We start from the raw sequence: 22,250 nt of genomic DNA on the forward strand, positions 1-22,250 counted from the left end.
AAAAAAAAAAAAAAAAATAGAGGAAGGAGCTCTAGTGGTGTAGTGGTTAGATCATTTGGCTGCTAACTAAAAGGTTAGTAGTTCAAACTCACCATGGAAGTAAGATGAGACAGTCTTGTTCCATAAAGATTAACAGCCTTGGAAACCTAATGAGGGTTGTCATGAGTCAGAATCTATTTAGTGGCAGTGAATTTTGGGTTATAATAATAAAGGATTTTCTGGGTGGTGCAAAGCCATAAGCACTTGATCACTAGCCAAAAGGTTGACAGTTTGAATGCACTCACATATGTTTGGGAAGAAAGACTTGGTGATATGCTTCCCTGTAAATATTAAGGAACAGTTCTACTCTATACAAATGGGGTGACCATTAGTTGGAACTGATTTGATGGTAATAAATGAAACAACATAATAATAGAAAGTGATGCTGCATAATATCCTGTCACAATATATCTAAAAATGGTACATTTTTAGAGAAAAAGTGACTAATACCTAGCCATCATGCATCACTGAAGTACAAATGAATTTAAAAATCGTGATGAAACGTGATCGAAATGGTGGGCAAACAGGAGAACAAGGCCTATGAGAAAGTGTACTATTATGGAAATGTCAGGAATAAAGAGCCAGCTTACCTTCAGGAGTGCTAGTTCTAGGCATGGATTCAGGCTGATAATAGGACACATCCAGACCTAGCACTTTTATGTTAAATATCTATGTGTAGCAATATAACTGTGTATAGAGAAATTCATAAGAGAAGTCATACAATAAAGAACTGTGATATTTGGTCACCCCAAAACACATTTGGTGTAGAACATCTGACTGAGCCTAACATAGAGGAAGAGGTAGCAGGCTAGAATGGAAAAGATTAAATGGTTGAAAGAAATCAGGAAGACTTGCAGAAGGAAAAGTAGAAAAGTGTAGAAAATATGTATTTGTGTCTATAGAATTGGTGTCACTATATAATCAGTGTTATTCTAAAGAAAACCATAAAAATTTTCCTTAACTATTAAGCACTCCATTCTGTGTTTTTTTTTCTCAGAACTCTCTCCAAGAATTTTCTTGACTTTTATGATTCTATTATGCTTATTCAGTAAAACATTGTTTCCATGCATATGAAAATTGGCTACCTCTGGCCCCATCCTGAAAAATGGGGTATTTCAAATCACATGTGAAGTTTATGTAATGCTGAATACTCTGTTAACAACAACAACAACTGCATATTTGCCTTTTGTTCCCCAAAACATGTTCATAATAATAGTGTACACAATTATGAAAACTTAGGTAATTTCTTAGAACCAAGAGACTGACTGAAAATTCCATGAGTTTATTAACTGTAGTATATGCAGAGAACTGTGAATTAACATTGAAAAATCTTCTATACAGGCACCCAAACTCAAATACTTTCATTTTCAGGCATGAATGCAATATGGAATGGTTTCAAAAACTACAATATTGTAGTTTTTGAAAGTTCATGTTACATGTCCAAATGGAGAAACCCTACTCATCTTTAGTCAATTGGTTCTACTTGGAAATAAAACCCACAAAGTTCCCAGATCCTCCAATAGTCTAAGAAAAACCTGGATGGGAAATGTCTCACTTTTTGAAATACTGAATAAATTAAACAAAACAACAGAGCCATGTTTTTTTAAACAGTAAACTAAGAAGTTTTGCAGGAAATGAACTATTCTCTGAGAACAGAGAAGTAATTACGTGGGTTTTGGATGTTCTTGCAGGACAGATATATTTTATATGCTTAAAGTTTAATTGAAGAACAAGTTCTAATGCTAAACAAGTTGAAAAACATTACCTTACAGGTGAGGAAAAGTGTCTGGACCAAAACAAGATTTAATTATTATCTTTAGTTTATATAATCAGACATTGTATTACACTGGGCAAATCTGCTGCAAAAGACCTCTTTAAAGTGCAGAAGAGCAAAGATGTCTCTTTGAAGACTAATGTGGGCCTAACCCAAGCCATGGTATTCTCAGTCACCTCATATGCACATGAAAATTGCACATGAAAATATTTTCATATGCACATAAAAATAAGTAAGACAGAGGAAGAGTTGGTATTTTTGAATTGTGGTGTTGGTTCAGAATACTGAAAGTCCCATGGACTGCCAGAAGAACTAACAAATTTGTCCTGGAAAAAGTGCAGTTGGAATGCTCTTTGGAAGCAGCAATGGCAAGACTTCGTCTCTATTACTTTGGTCATGCTGTCGGAAAGGACCACTCCCTGGAGAAGGGTATCATGCTTGGTAAAGTGGAGGGTCAGTGGAAAAAGGGAAGGCCCTCAATGAGATGGATTGACACTGGCTGCAACGATGGGCTCATGAATAACAAAGATTGTGAGGCTGGTGCAAGACCGGGCAGTATTTTGTTCTATTGTACACAGGGGTAGGTATAAGTTGGAGCCAACTTGATGGCAACTAACAACAACTACATATGTAATCTTGAAGTTTAACCTACCTAACTGCCTAAGGCATTTGACTCCTAACTAGAAGGTTGATGGTTCAAACCCGCCAACCATTCCATGAAGGAAGATAGGGCAATCTAATTCTGTAAAGATTTACCATTTGGAAACCTAATGGGGGTCGCTATGAGTTGGAATCAACTCAGTGGCAGTGGGTTTGGTTTAGTGGTTTTTTTTTTTTTTAAATCTCAATTCCTTGGTAAATTTCTTGGGGCATCCTAGAATGCTACTTGGTTTTCTTCTATATTCAATTCTGTAGAACTTACTGTGGTACGTTTTTACAAATAATCAATTTTTCATCTAACATTTGAGTTGAGAATAAAGGAACAGAATAAAGGGATAGCAGGAAATTGATTATTGAGATTTTTAATAATATATACTTTGTCTTTATTTCAAATGCTGTGATTAATATCAATTAATTGGAATGCCATTCTAAAGATAACATTTAAAAGAAAGCATTTACTTTGAACCAAACCAAGGTATCTTCCGCTAACTACTAAATGAGTGCTTCCACAATATGCCAAAAAAAAAAAAGGAGAAAAGGCTTCATTTTTAGTACCGTAATTACTTCATAGGAGGAAAGTGAGAAATCACACAGCCCACAACGTTTTTTCTTTCAGGGGCTTTCCACTTCTAATATTAAGAAAAATGGTGACAGGATTGAGTGCTTAGATCATAATGCCCTATGTCTTGGTGGCACTGTCATTATGAAGATCCTGCTGCTGTTGTTCTTAGATGCCCTCCAGCCAATGCTGACTCATGTCAGAGTAGAACTACAGTCCACATAATTGTCAAGGTCGTTCCCTTTCAGAAGCAGATCACCATGGCCGGTGAGCTCATATCACCAACCTGTTGACTAGTAGTTGAGCACTTAACCATTTGTGTCACCCAGGTACCCCTATAATGTTCTGTGAAGGAAATCTAAGGAGTTAATAGAAGATTAATCTTATTCTAATTTAAAGGCCATGCTCCATTCATGGGGAATAAGGAAAAAAAAAATTTTCTTGTTACCATGTTGACCAAATAGCATACTTTTTAACAGTTACAGACACATATTACAATATCAGCGTTTTGTTTTTTTTTTCCCCCAGGAAATAGTTGTAAGAAAACTTAAATGTCTGCTATATATCAACTACTTTCCAACATATTTGAAATTATAATGTTACAGAATTTTTTAAAATTTTAAAGATAAAAAGTATCCTATTACTCATTTATACAACGACAACTTACAACTGAAAACAGAAGCAAATGTAGGAGTTTTATTTTATAATTTCAAAAATTAACCTCAGATACATTAAATCTAGGGGGTTATTTTAATATCTGGAAAACTAAATATATTCCTTTTCCACAAAAGAGTAAATTAAGAGAACAATAGCTATATTAGCTATCAAAAGCCAATATTACATATAGGAAGCACTTGGAATTTAATTGCTTGTAAAACCACTTACAGACATTTACATGGAATCTATATTTATCTCTTAGAACTTATCAGAGAAACTATCTAAATTAATCTATACAGATTAGTTTTATATCAGCAGATTCTGCAATATATCTAACCTTCTCTTTTAACTCTTTTTAAGAAATACATTAATTTTTAAGGAATGAATTCATTATCAGTATATTAAAGGGCGAAACCTTGAACATTCAAGGAAAGTCTTGTTAACAATATGATACTTTTGTGAATTTTGTTCCATGTACTATAAGATAGAAATATCAAGTAACACTCAACTTTGGAATATTACTTTCATTTTCTTCTTTTGCAGTTGAATAATAAAGAAAATATCTCTCAATAATAATAATCAGAAGAAAGTTGAATATGTAACAATTTACTAGTATAGAATTGAGCTGTTAACAATTATTATTGACTATCATTAAGCATATTATTGACTATCATTAAGAAAAGAAGCATCCATAATTAGAAACTGAAGACCCTCAATGAAATTCATAGCCCCCTATAATTTTCATTTCAACAGTATAGCAAATATTCAGCAGATGGAAACCTGCCATCTACTGTACTATTTATAAGAAATATGAAGTTGGATAAGTTATAGTCCTCATACAAAAAAAGAAAAGAAAGAAAGAAAACTCACAACGCTATGATAAGATATGAAAATCATAATGAGGTCAAAATGTGTATCCACCTGTCTTTATACCAAACCATAGTTAAACCACTGCACTTAAGTAAACTTACATTGTATTTTATTGCCCATGTTCTTAAGGAATGCCTTTATGTATAATAATCAGTAAAGTCCAAACATCCATTTTATATGTTTAAAATAGCTAATTTATAAACTTTGGCTTAAAGACATCCATATAATCTTAAAGGACAAAATAAGACCTTCATATTTGTAACACACATGGCCTCCTAAACTAAAGAATTCTAATAGTCATACTACTTTCGTACTTAAAATGTGTTTGAAGAATGATTCCAAATACCAATTCTTTAGTTAAACTATTATTTTGCAAATATTACATAAGCAATTATTATTGACCCAGAATTGCTAATGAGAATTTAACCTTTAGATGGAGACTGAATGATTCATTTTGAACTTAATACTTAAGTTAACAAAGATAGAATACTTTAAAATTATAACTTATGTGATATCAAACTATTATAATAAATATGTCTGTCTCTCAAATTTAAGACAATGTGTTCCAAATAGTATTAATTAATGCAAATCTTTATCATTATTTAGCAACCAGAATGACAATAGGGAAAAAGTATTTCAATATTTGAAATCAGATCCCTAAATATTAAAACAGTTTATATCATCAATTATAAAAGAAAGTTTAAAATTTTAAATTAACTATTGTAATTTAACTATCTTAAAATATTATAAACATTCCTATATGCTTGTTTTACCTTGAAAGGCAATGGCTCTTCAGTAAGAGGACTAACAGGAAGTGAAGTGGTGCTACTTGCTGGGCTCATATCTGAACTCTGAGACAAAAAAAAAAAAAATGAGTTAAAGAGATACACTTTTGTAGATATTTTTATTACTACTTTAAAATTGAAAACTTCTTACAATAAAGAGCAAATAAATGAATGAAATATAAGTGTGGTTTAATTTTAATTTGTATAAATGAATCATTCAGAAATAAATATTTATCTGGAAAAGTAGTCAAATTATCACCTTTTGGTGTATGCTTCAAGTACATTTCACTAAATAATCATTTTTTTGGGTATTAGAATGGCATTTAGCATTATGTTTGTTTAATTTTTTATGTCTTTTTCCTTTTCATTGAAAACAAAAGTATGTCGATTCACTATGTTTCTATTTTGATATATTTCAGGCAGATTTTGAAACGTTATTTTTTTATTGTTGTTGTTGTTGTTATGTGCCGTGGAGTCAGCCCTGACTCATAGCGACCCCTCCTTGGGTTTCTGAGGCAGTATCACTACGGAAGTAGGATTGCCCAACCTTCCTTCCGAGGAGGTCTAAATTATTTTACACATTTTTTTTTCATTATGAAAGTCATAACTGCCATTAATATGCAGCTATAAAATGTAGAAATATTAATTTTTAAAAATCTTATATTCATAGCCTCCTGACATTCTATAAACTTTTTTATTATATTCAGTTGCCCAAACATTTTCAAAACAAAACATTTATAAAAATGTAAGAGAATTATTGGAATGGCAGTAATGTTTTCCATAAACATGGCATTTTTTTCCTAAGCCTTTTAAAACTCAACTAAAATATATTAAATGACAAATTGGCTTAAAGAAGAGAAATGTGGGTTATAAGCTTGTCATTTGTCAGTAATTTTCTGAAACCAAGAACAAGATACTGACAATGAGTGGCAAAAGTTATTTTATTATATTCTTAACCAGTTCTCTCAGAGGAATTCTTCATTTAAATAAACAATGAAAAAAATGCACACCTACATTTTTCAGCTTAGTTTCTAAGTATACTGATTTATATAGGCATACAAACAGAAAATTTTACAGTAAAGATTAAATCAAAAGAACAGATTTTGGTTATAATAACGGGTCAAGAAGACAAATTAGGCTAACTTCACTTAAGTGAGGAACAAAAGAACACATTCAAACAACAGATGCTATAAATGGTACTAAGAGTCTATTCAGAGATTATTTTCAATTCATTTGTTTCAATTGTATAATGAAGAAACCAGGTACTTAAGAAAATATGCGTTACAACAGCATTAGTTCTGACTAATTAGTTTAGAAACTATTTATAGGAAATATATATAGAGAGAGAGGGTGAACTCTGGTGCCTTAGTGGATAAGGCATTTGGCTGCTAACTAGGAGGTCAGCAGTTGAAATCCACTCTGTGGAGGGAAGAAGGGCAATTTAATTCTGTAAATATTTACAGCCTTGCAAACCCAACAGGGTTCGCGATGAATTGGAATAAACTCGAAAGCAGTGGGTAGTTTTGGTTTTGGTAGTTTATTAAACTATCATACCCTTAACAAGAATAATTCCTGAAATAGAAATGACATTGAGTTGTAAACATTTAGAAGTCTGACTCATATTCATGCAGGATATGAAAGGTTTTGAACTTCCATAAGATGATGAGCGCAACATTCTTTCACTGCAAACTTCTTTTAGGGTTGAGTCCTTTCACAACTTTCCAGAAGTAAATGTGTCATTCTAAAGACTGCAAAAAGCAGAGTCCAAAATTTACATCGTGTAATATCGATTCTTAGAATGACATTTTTAGAGAAAACTATAGCTTTAACTTTCAAATCCATCTTACAATGTGACACTTTTAATTCTATTGCTCTTTGGAAGTCTTGAGATAGATGTTTTTTAAAAACAAATCAATCTTACACAATAACATCTGATGAAGCACATTTAATTATGAAGCTGAGAAATATAAGGCAACAAATAGAATAAAAGTATGCTCCTTTTTAGCTTTTTTTCCCCATTTGCTTTTCAGTGATCTGTAATTTAGGTGTCACTTCAATTTGTTCATCCTTTTAGATAAAATATTAACAGTAAACTTTTTGAAAAGTCATTTGCTCTCCCTGTGTAATAACATAATATAAAATTCAAAATTCAAGTTCAGTTTTTGAATATTCTTAATAAAATGCATAAATTGGGGAGTTACTTCTTTATCTAAGAAAAGGAGATGTTTTAAAAAGTATTTTACATATTTTATTATATAAGCTCTGATTTCATTTTCCCCTTGTTACTGAGTAAAATGTGTTAATTTTATTAGATTAAAATATTCTTTATTAACAAAGAGTGACCAGATCTTAGCTTCTAATACCATTTTAGGATAGAAGGAACCAAGGCTCCAGGGATGATTCCAGGAATGGAACAGTGAATCTGTAAGATGGGCTTGGAGCATCTTGTAGCTCTAGAAAGAAAGGAAGTGTTCCAAAGGGTGGGGGGAGGATAGGTGCAGGTCAAAGGGACAAAGAAGCCAAAGTTAAAGAGTTCCCAATGGCCAAATCTGGAACAATTTGATCAACAAAGTAAATAGAATATCTGTGAGTCCATACTTAGATAAATGAGTGAAGAAATAAATTTATATAATTTTGTGAATAAATAAATGGGGGAAAAGAGGCCAAACTTCTTTACAAAAGAATGTCAAACAATTTATAAAGATACTCTCTCTCTTTAAGAGGTAGAACTTAATCTCCCCTAACTACCATGGGTATTCTGCAAAAAAGCCTTATCTGTCAATGTCATCATGGGCAAGGTCACAACTGGCTGGTGAGGCATGATGAGTAAATATAATATGGTATCCTCAATGACATTCTGGAATACAGCAAAGGACATTAGGGGGAAATTGTGAAATCTGAATACAATTCGAGTTTAATGAGTAGCAATGTACCAGTGTTAGTTACTTAGTAGTGACAAATGTATGCTGGGGATGTTAGGATATTAACAACAGGGAGAACTCAATGAGGAATATGTGGCAATTCTCTCTACACTCTTTCCATTTTTTCTGTAAATCTTACTATTGTAAGATGAAATATATTTTTATAATATTCTTTATTAGAAACATAACAAGGCTTTTCAAGATTATAATACATGGCTGTAATTATACTCCTAGCTTCTAAGCTTTCATCAGGGCTTTTGTCACTTCATAAAAATAAATTTTGACAGACATTTTTACTGGGATGCATAACCACTCCACCAAGGAATCTTTAATCTCCTAAGAAGATCTCCTTGAAAAACCGATGTTAAATAGATTTGCATGCTTTCATGTTCCATATGGGAATGTTGAAAGACTGCTTCAGCCATATAAAATGAATATGCTTAAGGTGCTTGGTTGAGTGAGTTTACATTATTAATATTTACTAGATGCCATATTTCTATAGGACAGGTCCATTAATTATACTTCCCCTAAAAGCATAATTAATGGGTTTGTCCTATGGGATTAAAGATTATTTATAAAGATTTCTTGAAGTGAAACATGACCAATTTAGTCCAAATTGATTGGGTACATGAACAGATTTGGGTGTAAATGAAATGTTTTACTTTTTGAAGCCACTGGGGCAAATTTATAAAGAGATTTGCAAGATTTAATAAATTTAAATGGTCATTAAAATTGGTTAGCTCTAACTCTACTTTCCTAAGCTTATATATAGAAAACATGTACATCTATGTTATAGTACATTGCTGGTTTAATAATCACTAGAATTATTACTGATAATGTATTTACGACAATTTAGATTTCTGTAACATAAATGTGCTATCCCTTCTGAAAATGCTTTCCTTCTTTAGACATGTCAATTTTCAGTGAAAATTCAGTCATTTATTCAATCTGCTTTTCAAAAAATTACACATTAGGCTTCCCTATCTACACATTGGGAATTTTGTCATCACTCACCCCACTTGGGAGCTCTAGTGGCGTAGTGCCTCTGGCATTTGACTGACAACCAGGAAGTCTGGTGGCTCAAATCCACCAGCCATTCCTCAAAAGGAAGACTGAGCAATCTACATTGTAGAGGTACCACCTTGGAAACTCAAGGAGGGGTCCTTATGAGTTGGAATCAACTTGACTTCCGTGAGTTTGTTTTTTTTTTTGGTTTTTATAAGCAATGGTTAGACTTGCTGTTGGCCCCAGAACTTAGTAAGAAAAAGAAAGATATCTAACTATGGCACAGAATGTCTTTTTTGTTGTTGTTGACTAATGATTGCTAATGTTTGTTCTTTATCAAATATATACTACAAATGAAAATGACTCAAAAGAATTGGGATCCTTCAATCCAGGACACTGATTGAAAAATTTCAGGAATTATACTGTAAAGAATAATGTTAGTCATTAGGAACCTAATTATAAATACTTATATCCTAAGCCCTAGTTGTTTGTTATTTCAGTAGTAAACCAAAATGAGAGCACAAGTAAATTAATTCATTCTCTAAATCAGGACAATCCTTTGCACTTGGGCCTATCATTACTCCCTTATCCATTACTAGCTATATTTTTTCCAAATGAAAATGTAAGCTTTTTTCTTTATATTTTCTTCTGGTTGATATCTGCTGTTTTTGCCTTCCCAGAATCCAAAACTTTTTTCCATGTTAAGAATTTTTTTTTTCTCCTTGACATAAGTGTCAGCATATAATCAAGGACTGGTCAACCTCTCCCACTGAATGCAAAATAGTACAAAAGCCAAACTATTTAAATGAGCATCATATCTGGGAGTTTTGTCAGATATTGAGGAAAAGATTCTCTCATTGAGCAAATGCTTCTGAGTCATAAGAATGTGCTTATGTCTGAACTTCCAGAGGCCACCAGTGTATAGAATATCCCCAGGAACAAATCCCACATAGGAAATGAAAACAAATCCTAAGAAGGTATATGACATTCTGGATCCAGTTGTACATGAACCAATAATTTTGCTTAAGAATCAAAAGTCCTTTGTAATATATGAATAAGCACTATCATTGTGATATTAAGTTATGGAGCCTAAAATTTAGAATTAGCTTAAATAAGTGGAGTGGAGATCTATGATACTATATTCTAGGCTGGAAAGTCCATAATATTTGTGATAACAAAATAATTTATTAAATTATTTTCTAACTTTTTTTGGGGGGGGACTCTGATTATAGCTTTTTAAATAAATGGGTGCTGATTGTGGATCTAAGTAAAAGTAAATCATTAAGAACTTCAATATTTTTTCCATTTATCATGATGTGGCTTAGTGGTCCAGTTGTGATGATTTTTGTTCTTTTTATGTTGAGGTGTAATCCATCCTGAAGGCTGTAGTCTTTGATTTTCCTCAGTAAGTTCTTCAAGTCTTCTTCATTTTCAGCAAGCAAGGTTGCATCATCTGCATTTCATAGATTTTTAATAAGTCTTTCTCTAATCCTAATACCATATTCTTCATATAGTTCAACATCTAGAATTAATTGCTCAGTATATAGACTGAATGAGTATGGTGAAAGGATGAAACGCTGACTCATAACTTTCTTAATTGACAGCTATGCAGTATCCTCTTGTTCTGTTTGAATGACTGTTTCTTTGTGTACAGTTTCTTCATGGGCATAATTGTTCTGGAATTCCTATCCTATGTAATGTTATTATATATAATTTATTATGTTTCCCATTGCCGAATGCCTTTGCATAGTCAACAAAACACAGGTAAACATCTTTCTAGAATTCTTTGCTTTCAGACATAATCCATCTGACATTAGCAATGATATTCCTCATTCCATGCCATGGGTAGCCTCAGCCAAAATACACATACCAGGACTTCAGTAGGAAGAAGCTGCTTTTGTTTGAACTTGGAACATACAGAACAGCTTTTCATTAGTAGAGTTGGCTGATGTAGTATTGAGCTGGAGGGAAAAAGGCAGCTTCTATTCTTGAGCTTTTAAGGTTTGGTAGATAGGATAATGTTTATAGTAGAGCTTTTAAAACACAAGACAGCTTAATTCTGCATCTGCTGCAGGGTGCTAGTATGCTTCTAGCTTTAAATACTGGTGTTAGTCCTAGCAATTCCAACTGGATATACCGGTTGTGGTAGGCAGCTTCTTGGGTGGCCCTCAATGAGTGCAGCCACATGGTATTTGCACTTTTGTGTAATCCCATGTCTTTGAGTGTGGTCCAAACTTGATGATCTACTTCTCATGAATAAAATACTGCAGATGCTAGGTTAAGAACAGACTAGAGAAGGGTAGAGGTAGAAACATAAATACAGCATAGGCGTTTCTTACAACATGTTCAGAGATAACAATTGTTTGGATAAGGTGTTTATCAGTTGAGATGATTGACTTCCTTATATATTTTGAAGTTAGAAATGACAAATTTCCATGATAGTTTGGGTATGAGGTATGGGAGAAATAGAGGAATCAAGGATGACTACCAAGGTTTTGCCTGAGCCAAAAGTTAGGATTAAGTTGGAATTTACGGAATAAGGAAGATAGCAGGAGTATACTGGAGGTAACAATAAATAAATAGTTCAGTTTGTTTAAGTTAAGACTGAAATTCCAACTAGGTATTATAGTAGAGATGTCATGTAAGCACTTATTTATCATGCTGAGATTGTAGAAAATAAGATCATTGAAAACACAAGAGTTCAATGAGCTGAAGATAATGAAAGACACTGAAGCTAAAGATACTGAAGATAATAAAAATAAGTAAGAATTTAAAATCTTCAATGACAACACAGAGGAGTATTATGAGAGTCTGATGAAGAGGGCAATAAAGAGGGTTGGCAAGTATTATGGCCTTCTTCAAGCCAAGCTCTTCAAACCTCCTAATAAGGGAGGTAGGTGGGACAGTTGTGAAAATGTGAGAAGGAATAAGAAAGATAACTGCCTCTTCTCTGGGCTGCATAATATGAGATACAGTAGTGAAAATAGCCACAGCTTAGCTTATGGTACATAGATATCAAAATGACTTCATGTAAATGATTCTTTCATAAATCCTATATTAGGAGATGAGGAGCTCTGGTAGCATAGTGCCTAAGGCACTTGACTGCTAACCAGAAGGCTGGTTGGTGGTTCAAACCCACCAGCCACTCCTCAGCAGGAAGGTTGGGCAATCTACTTCTGTAGTGATACCATGTCGGAAACCCAAGGAGGGGTCACTATGAGTTAGGTTTTACTCGACGGCACATAACAACAATAAAAACATAACAGTAGATTATATATCATTTAGAATTGTCCTTTGGCAAATATATCTAGGACCAACCTAACCAGTTTACAAAAAAGAATTTCAATGAAAAACAAACAAGGGAATGATTAGAAGAAATAAAAGTATTAAATCAAATTCACACACATTGTGTAAATTTTCTTTTGCTCTATTTATAAATTGTACTCTTTATGAGAACAATGTATATTTTACTTTTTTTTTTAATACTTCATCTATCTCCAAACTCACTCGTTATAAAGTAACCTCGTAGTTACTGCTAAAATCCTAAGAGTGGAGCCCTAATTATTGTACACTAAGTTCTGGTAGCATAGTGCCTAAGGCACTTGACTGCTAACTAGAAGGCTGGCAGTTCAGACTCACCAGCCACTCCTTGAAAGGAAGGTTGGGCAATCCTACTTCTGTAGCAATACTGCCTCGGAAACCCAAGGAGGGATCGCTATGAGTCGGGGCTGACTCTACGGCACATAACAACAACAACAAACTCAATATAAAGAAAATGAAAATTGAATAGAAAATTTTTAAAAAAAATTAAAAATGAATTTTTAAGGATTTCATTTTACTAGGATCTACAATCAACACCCATGGAATCAGCAGTCAAGAAATCAAGTGTCACATGTGTTGGGAAAATCTGCTGCAAAACACCTCTTTCAAGTGTTAAAAAGCAAAGATTTCACTTTGAAAACTAAGAGGCTCCTGACCTAAACATGGGATTTTTAATTACCCCATATGCAAGCAAAAGCAGGACACTGAATAAGGAATACCAAAGAAGAATTCATGCCTTTGAATTACAGTGTTGGTGAGTAATAGTGCCTAAGGCAATTGACTGCTAACTAGAAGGCTGACAGTTCAAACCCACAAGCCACTCTTCAGAAGGAAGGTTGGGCAATCTACTTCGCAGTAATACCACCTCGGAAACTCAAGGAGGGGTCGCTATGAATCGGGTCTGACTCAACAGCAAATAACAACAACAACAACAACAACAACAGCAACAACAACCAGAAGAACGAATAGATCTGTCTTGGAAGTAGTCCAACCAGAAGGCTACTTAGAAGTTAAAATGACAAGACTTCATCTCGTATACTTTGGACACATTATCAGGAGGGATCTGTCCCTGGAGAATGTTATTTTGCTTGATTGTCAGTAGAGTGTCAGTAAAAAAGAGGAAGACCATGAAAGAGAAGGATTGACACTGTGGCTGCAACAATGGGATCAAACACAGCAACAATTATGTGGATGACACAAGACCAGGCAATGTATCTTCTGTTTTATATGGCATCATTATGAGTCAGATCCAAATCAACAACACCTAACAACAACAATAACAGTTACTGAAGATAATATCTCACAGAGGACAATGTAAAGAGCGTGTACACCAGGGGCAGGGGAGATCAACTTGTTCAATCTATTGTTCTCACAGCGGTCTGGTACTCCTTTTTCAAAAAGTTCTTCAGGTCCTTCTAATTTTCTCCAGGATTGAAAGCCATCATTTTAAATGAATGAATAAATAAAAACAAATGAATTAATGTCAAATTAGATCATATCTTTTGAAAAGCTTCCTGCAGAGGTAAAGATTTGTACAAACAGTGAATAAATGATCAAAAAAGAATTGATGTCTTTGAATTATGGTGTTGGTGAAAATACTTAATACATTATGGGCTGCAAGAAGAAAGAACAAATGTATCTTGGAAGAAGTACAGCCAGAATGCTTCTTAGAAGCAAGGATAGTGAGACTTCATCTCATGTACTTTGGACATATTAACAGGCGGGACCAGTGTCTGGAAGAAAATCATGCTTAGTAAAGTACAAGGTCAGTGAAAAAGACAAAACCCTCAATAAGATGAATTAACACTGGAGGACTTTTGCTAAGTTGGCAGAATAGACAGACAAGAAACACAGAACCTCTTCAACAAAGAAAAGAGATGCAACTGACACAGATACAGATGATAATCATGGAGCCCTGAGCTTTGAAAGGAAAGATACAGAAGTAGATTAAACACCAACTAGTAGAAGAACCTGAATTAAAACAGTGAGTAAAGAGACAAATGGAGCTGTGGATTATCAGTTGTCCTAAGGGCACAGATAGCTGATTATTTCCAAGTGGTTTTAGAATTAACCTAAAAATTGGCCCTGCTCATCAAGGGCTGCACAGACTACTTACTGCACAGGTAGCTGACAACTGAAAAGGGAAACAGCAAAGAAGGAGAAAAACTTAGCTGTGGACTTCTGGCTCTCCAGAGGGCGCAGCCATTTTGAATGTTTATAAGGGGTGGCCATTTTGGATATTTAAAGTGACAGCATTCTCATCCAGATTCCAGGAACCTAAGAATAGGCTCTGCTTGCCAAAGGCAGCACAGACATATGGGAGGCTGACTACTAGAAAGGAGACAGGTAGTGAGTGCATAAGTGCTACTAAATAGCGAATAGAGAAGCACAGTGCCCTAGTTACTCAGATATACCAAAGAAATAAAAAATCTTGGGTGAATAACTGCAACATGGAATCACCAAATAAATATAAAAACAAAAATGTCACAACATCTAGGAGACAACAGGCCATCACAGTCCACACAAAGAAGCAAGATAAAGCAGTAGAAAAAAGGGAGCAGGATACAGTCCTAGAACACGTCACTAAGGAAGAAACAGCATTGGAACACCCTGATACAGACTTCAAAAGAATTATATTTAGGTACCTTCAACAGACTGAGAGACAGATCAAGGAAAACATGGACAACATTGAGGAAAACACAGAGAAAATGCTAGAACGATTTCAGAAGACAATACAAGAACAGAATGACAAAATAAGTGAAAAATTAGAAATGATACAAAATCTACAGACAGAAATCCAGAAGATTAATACTTAATGTTCAGAAATAGGTAACACATTGAATGGGCAAAGGAGTAAAACTGAATCAATGGAAGACAGTGAGATTGAAGACAAATTCCTCAATATTTCTTTGGAAAGGGATCAATCAGAAAAAAAAAAAAAAAGATCAAAACAAAATAAAGAACACCTAAGGTTCATGTAGGATACCATCAAAAGGAATAATCTACATGTAATCAGAATTCCAGAACAGGAAGAGACAAATAAAACCACAGAAAATACTGTTGAACATTTTTTGAAAGAGAATTTCCTTGATATGATGAGAGATTAGAATACATCCATTCAAGAAGTACAACTAACCCCAAACAGGATAGAACCCAAAAGAAAATCACCAAGACATATCATCATCAAATTCACCAAAACCAAAGATAAAGAAAGAATCCTGAAAGCAGAACAAGGGGAAAAAAAAAGGAAACTACAAAGAGCAACCAATAAGACTAAGCTCTGATTTCTTGGCAGAAACCATGCAAGTGAGAAGGCAATGAGATAATATATATAAAACCCTGAAAGAAAAAAAAAATCACCAAACAAGAATTATATGCCTGGCAAAATTGTCCCTCACACATGATGGTCAAATGACATTTCCAGATAAGTAGAAACTAAAGGAATTTGTTAAAACCAGATAAACCTTACAAAAGATGCTAAAGGGAGTCCTTTGTACAGAGAACCAACAACAGCAAACAACAACTGACACACGTGACATAACCCAGAAACCAACCCAGTTATAGAAGTATCCAAAATAAATAAGTCTATAAGATTGTAAACAAGGAACCAGAGACATCAATTGGCAAACGTGGACAACCACAAACCAAAAAGAGGGAAAAAAAATGTGTAGTTACAGAAGTTCCAAATGGTGAGGAAGTCAAGACAGTTGCAAGATAGAATGGACTGTTCTAAACTGGGGAAGAAAATTACAAATCACAGAGTAACCTCAAAGAAAATGATAAAACTTCACATCAAAATAAAAAAGGGGACAAGCACAAATATTTACTAAATACTAAAACAATAGCAATGAAGGAAGTGATAACAAGATTCATAAACAAAATGAGCTCAGCATAGAAAATTATATGGAACAAAGAAATCAGTAACACCAAAAAAACACACATAACAAAATGACAGCAACAAATTCATACTTGATGATAATAACACCGAATGTCAATGGATTAAATGTACCACTCAAGAGACAGAGAGTTACAGACTGAATAAGAAAACATAACCCATCAATATCCTGTCTACAAGAGACATACCTTAGAGACAAGCACAAAAATAGACTAAAAATCAAAGGTTGGAAAAAGATTTATCAAGCAAATGGCAACCATAAAAGAGCAGGAGTGGCAATATTAATCTTTGATAAAAATTGGCTTTAAGACAAAAACCATCATAAGAGACAAGGAAGAACATTATATAATAATTAAAGGATTGATTGAGCAAGAGGACATAACCATAATAAGTATTTATGCACCTTATGAAAGAACCCCAAAATACATAAATCAAACTTTAACAGAATTAAAAAGGTAAATAGATGACTCCACAGCCATAGTAGGAGACTTTAATACATCACTTTCAATCACAGATAGAGCTACTGAAAAGAAACTCAACAAAGACACAGAAGAACCAAGCAATACAATCCACCAACTTGACCTTATAGACATCTACAGAGCACTTCACTCAACAACAGAACAATATAAATTCTTTTCCAGAGCACATGGAACATTCTTGAGGGTAGACCATATGTTAGGCCACAAAGCAGGGCTTAATAAACTTTAAAACACTGAAATACTGTGAAGCATCTTCTCAGATCACAATGTTATAAAATTAGAAATCAAAAACAGGAAGATCAACAGAAAAAAAGCAAACATATGGAAACTGAATAGCACACTTCTTGAGAACTCCTGGGCAACAGAAGAAATAAAAAATGAAAATAAAAATTCCTTGAATCAAACAACAATGAAAACACAACATATTAAAATATTTGGGACAAAGCAAAGCAATGATCAAGTCTAATTTATAGCAATAAATGCACAAATCAAAAAAGAAGAAAGAGCCAGAATCAACACTTTAAACCAGGATCTCCAAAAATTAGAAAAAGAGCAGCAAAAAAAGCCCACAGACAACAGAAGAAAAGAAATAATAAAGATTTGAGCAGAGATAAATGAAACAAAAAATAGAAAAAATAAGACTAGAAGTTGGTTTTTTGAAAAGATTAATAAAATTGACAAACCACTGGCAAATTTAACAAAGGAAAGGAGGGAGAGAATACAAATAACACAAATAAGAAATGAATTGGGTGACATCACAACAGAACCAACAGAAATTGAAAGGATAATATCACAATACAAGGAGGGGGCCCTATGAGTCAGGGCTGACTCGACGGCACATAACAACAACAACAACATGAAGAATTATAGGAGCTCTGGTAGTGTAGTGCCTAAGGCATTTGACTGCTAACCAGAAGACTGGCAGTTCAAACCCAGCAGCCACTCCTCGGAAAGAAGGTTTGTCAATCTACTTCCGTAGTGATACCACCTCGGAAACCAAAGAAGGGGTCACTATGAGTTGGGTCTTACTCGACGGCACATAACAACAATAACAACATGAAGAATTTTACTCCAACAAATTTTAAAATCTAGAAGAAATGGACAGATTTCTAGAAATATACTACTTACTAAACTAACACAGACTGAGGTGAAAAATTTGGACAGACCCAAAACAAAAGAAGAAACTGAAAAGGTCATTAAAAACAAATTACCACCACCAACAACAACAACAAAAAAAAACCCTGGTCTAGATTGTTTCACCGGAGTATTCTACCGAATGTTCAGAGAAGAACTGACACCAATCCTACTCAAACAATTCTAGAACATACAAAAAGATGGAATCCTCCTGAATTCATTCAATGATGCAAGCATAACCTTGATACCAAAACCAATCAAAGACATCACTAAAAAGGAAAACTACAGACCAATATCCTTCATGAATATAGATGCAAAAATCTTCAACAAAATTCTAGCCAATAGACTCCAACAACATATCCAAAAAATAATATATTATGACCACTCAGGATTCATACCAGGTATGCAAGGATGGTTCAACATTAGAAAAACAATCAACATTTATTTTAATAAATCACATAAATAAAAGAAAGGAAAAGAACCACATGATCATATCAATCGAAGCAGAAAAGGCATTTGATAAAATCCAACACCCATCCCTGTTAAAAACTGTCAGAAAAATAGGAATAGAAGGGACATTCTTCAACATCATAAAGGACATATATGCAAAACCATTAGTCAACATTATTCTAAGTGGCGAGACACTGAAAGCATTCCCCTTGCAAACAGGAACCAGACAAGGATGCCCTCTTTCACCATTCTACTCAATATTGGACTGGAAGTCCTAGTCAGGGCAATAAGGCAAGAACAGGAAATCAAAGGCATCCAAATTTGTAAGAAAGAAGTTAAACTATCCCTATTTGCTGATGATATGAGCCATAGAAAACCCAAGAGACTCAGTGAAAAAACTACTGGAACTAATTGAGAGATTTAGCATCATGGCAGGAGACAAGATCAACACTAAAAATCAATTGTATTCCTCTATACCAGCAAAAAGATTGCTGAAAAAGAAATAAGGATATCGATACCATTTACAATGTTGTTGTTGTTATGTGCTGTCAAGTTGGACCCAACTCATAGCGACCCCTCCTTGGGTTTCCGAGGCAGTATCACTACCGAAGTAGATTGCCCAATCTTCCTTCCGAGGAGTGGCTGGTGGGTTTGAACCAACAGCCTTCTGGTTAGCAGTCAAGTGCCATAGGCACTATGCTACCAGAGCTCCCAGAACCATTTACAATAGCTACCAAAAAAGTAAAATATCTTGGAATAAATCTCACTAGGGACACAAAAACCTGCACAAAGAAAACTACAAAATACTACTCCAAGAAACCATAACACATCTATATAAATGGAAGAACATACCGTGCTTGTGGATAGGAAGATTAAACATTGTGAAAATGTCAATTCTACCTTAAGCAATCTATACATTCAATGTAATCCCAATCTAGAAACCATAAACATTCTTCAATGGTACAGAAAAACCAATCACTAATTTTATATGGAAAGGAAAGAAACCTCAGGTAAGCAAAGCACTATTGAAGAAGAAGAACAAAGTAGGAGGTCTCACACTCCTGGATCTCAAAACCTACTATAAAGCCACAGTAGTCAAAGCAGTCTGGTATTGGTACAATGACAGACATAGACCACTGGAACAGAATTGAGAAACCAGTATCTATGTCAGATTCATTGACCTATGGTCAGCTGATTTTTGACAAAGGGCTGAAATCCATTAAATGGTAGAGAGATTGTTTAACAAATGGTTCTGGCAAAACTGGATATCCATCTGCAGAAAGTGAAACATGATCCATACCTCACACCACCTACAATAACTAACTCCAGGTAGATCAAAGACTTAAATATGAAATCTAAAACTATAAAGTTCCTGAAGGAAAAAAATAGGGGCAGATTTAGGGGCCCTGGTTTATGGCATAAATAGACTGTCAAGCATAACCCAAAATGCACTAACAGCAGAAGATAAACTAGATGAATGGGATCTTCTAAAAATTAAATTTTTATGTGGTTCCAAAGACTTCTCCAAAAGAGTAAAAAGAGAACCTACAGATTGGGAAAAGATATTTGGCAACTACATTTCTGACAATGGACTCATCTCTAAAATTTATAGAAAACACCAACAACACAACAACAAAAAGACAAACAGTTCAATTAAAAAGTGGGCAGAAGACATGAATAGATACTTCACCAAAGAGGATAATTCAGGTGCCCAACAAACACATGAAGAAATGTCCATGATCCTTTAGAGAGATGTAAATCAAAACAACAATGATATACCATTTGGCCCCAGCACTAACAGCAAAGTTGAACAAGACAGAAAACAAATGCTGGTGAGGATATGGAGAGATTGGGTCTCTCATACACTGCTGGTTGGACTATAAAATGATACAACAACTGTGGAAAGCAGTATGGCAATTCTTTACCAATTTAGAATAAGAAATACCATTTGATCTAGCAATCCCATACTAAGTATATATCCTAAAGAAGTGAGAGTTAGGACAAGAACAGTACTGTGATAGTTAAGTTTGTGTGTCAACTTGGCTGGGCCTAGTTGAGAGGATGGGCAGTTGGATGTAGTTATTCCCCATGGTGAGATTGGTAATTAACTCCATGGTGGAATCCATTGGAGCAGCTGAGTAGCTGCTTTAGGGATGTGGTATGCTTCCCATATATAAGCAGCAGCTTTGGGAATAGTCTCTAGCTTTTTGGTATGCTTGAATCCTGCATGAAGCCGAGTCATTCATTGTCCAGCAACCTACGATGCCCTGCAGATGTTGGGATTTTTTATGGACATGAATTAGCGGCCTGCTGTGTTGTTTGGTGATATCAGGACTGTGCCTTTTCACTTCTTGACCTTGGGTTTGTCAGCCTCAGCAGCCAGCAGCAGCCTGAGTGAGGAAATGTCTCTAGGTTCAGTGGGCCAGGAGCAAGAGGCAGAGCTGAAGCCCAAGGTCTAGGGGCTTTCACCCAGCCCCTAGAGCTTGGCACTTTGAACTCAGACTTCTAGCCTCCCAAACTGTAAGAGAATAAACTCCTGTTTGTTCAAGCTATCCCATCTGTGGTATCTTCTGTTAGAGTGGCACTAGGTAACCAAAATATGCACATCCTATGTTCATGGCAGCACTATTTACAACAGCAAAATGATGGAAACAACCCAGGCAGCCATCAACATTAGAATGTATAACCAAGCTATGGTACATACACACAATGGAATACTGCACACATTAAAAAATAACATAGAATCTGCAAACACCGCATCACGTGGATGAGTTCAGAGGACATTGTGCTGAGTGAAATAAGTCAATCACAGAAAGACAAATATTGTATTAGTTCATTATTGTAAAAAGTCAAGGTAAGGTTTATATATAGAAGGACATTTTCTTTGCTGGTTACCAGAAGTAGGAGGGGAGGGGAGGAAACACTGCAAAAATGAAAAATAAAGTAAATAAATTTAAAATTAAAAACAAACAAACAAACATGGATCGACACAGTGGCTGTAACAACTGTATCATCATTGTGATATATAGTGTTGTCATGAATCAGAACTGACTTGACAGCATCTAAGAAAAACAATGTTGTTGTTAGGTGTCGTCAAGTGGGCTCTGACTCATAGCAACCCTATGTACAATAGAACAAACCACTGCCCTGTCCTGCACTATCCTTGCTATACTTGAGCCCACTGTTGCATAGTGTTAATATATCTTGTTGAGAGTCTTCCCCTTTTTCACTGACACTCCACTTTACCAAGCTTAATATCCCTCTCCAGGTAATGGTCCCTCTAACAACCTGATCAAAGTAGGTGAGATGAAGTCTGACCATTCTTGATGCCAAGGACCATTCCAGCTGCACTTCCTCCAGGTCAGATTTGTTTGATCTTTTGGCGGTCCATGGTATTTTCGGGATTCTTCACCAACACATCATAATTCAAAGGCATCAATTCTTCTTTGGTTTTCCTTATTAATTGCTCACCTTTGATATGCATATGAGACAACTGAAAATACATGGCTTGGGTTTGGCACACCTTAGTATTCAAAATGATATATTTGCTTCTTAACACTTTAAAGAGGTCTTTTGCAGCAGATTTTCCCAGTGGAATACAATCAATGTCTGATTTCATGACTGCTGTTTCTATGGGTGTTGATTATTGATCCAAGTAAAATGAAATCCTTGACAATTTCAATCTTTTCTCCATTTATTGT

General features: G+C 34.7%; 1 protein-coding gene across 1 annotated transcript in view; it reads right to left on the bottom strand.

Moving 5' to 3' along the window:
* CCSER1 (coiled-coil serine rich protein 1) overlaps positions 1-22,250 on the bottom strand; it is a 958,389-nt gene that overhangs the window by 317,704 nt on the left and 618,435 nt on the right. The window contains exon 6 of the mRNA XM_007954211.2: positions 5,333-5,410. Coding sequence (XP_007952402.2) covers positions 5,333-5,410 — 78 coding nt within the window. The remainder of the gene's footprint in view (positions 1-5,332; positions 5,411-22,250) is intronic.

Source organism: Orycteropus afer, unplaced genomic scaffold (genome assembly GCF_000298275.1).
Source record: "Orycteropus afer afer isolate SDZICR_OR568_19922 unplaced genomic scaffold, OryAfe1.0 scaffold00445, whole genome shotgun sequence".
Lineage (NCBI taxonomy): Eukaryota > Metazoa > Chordata > Mammalia > Tubulidentata > Orycteropodidae > Orycteropus > Orycteropus afer.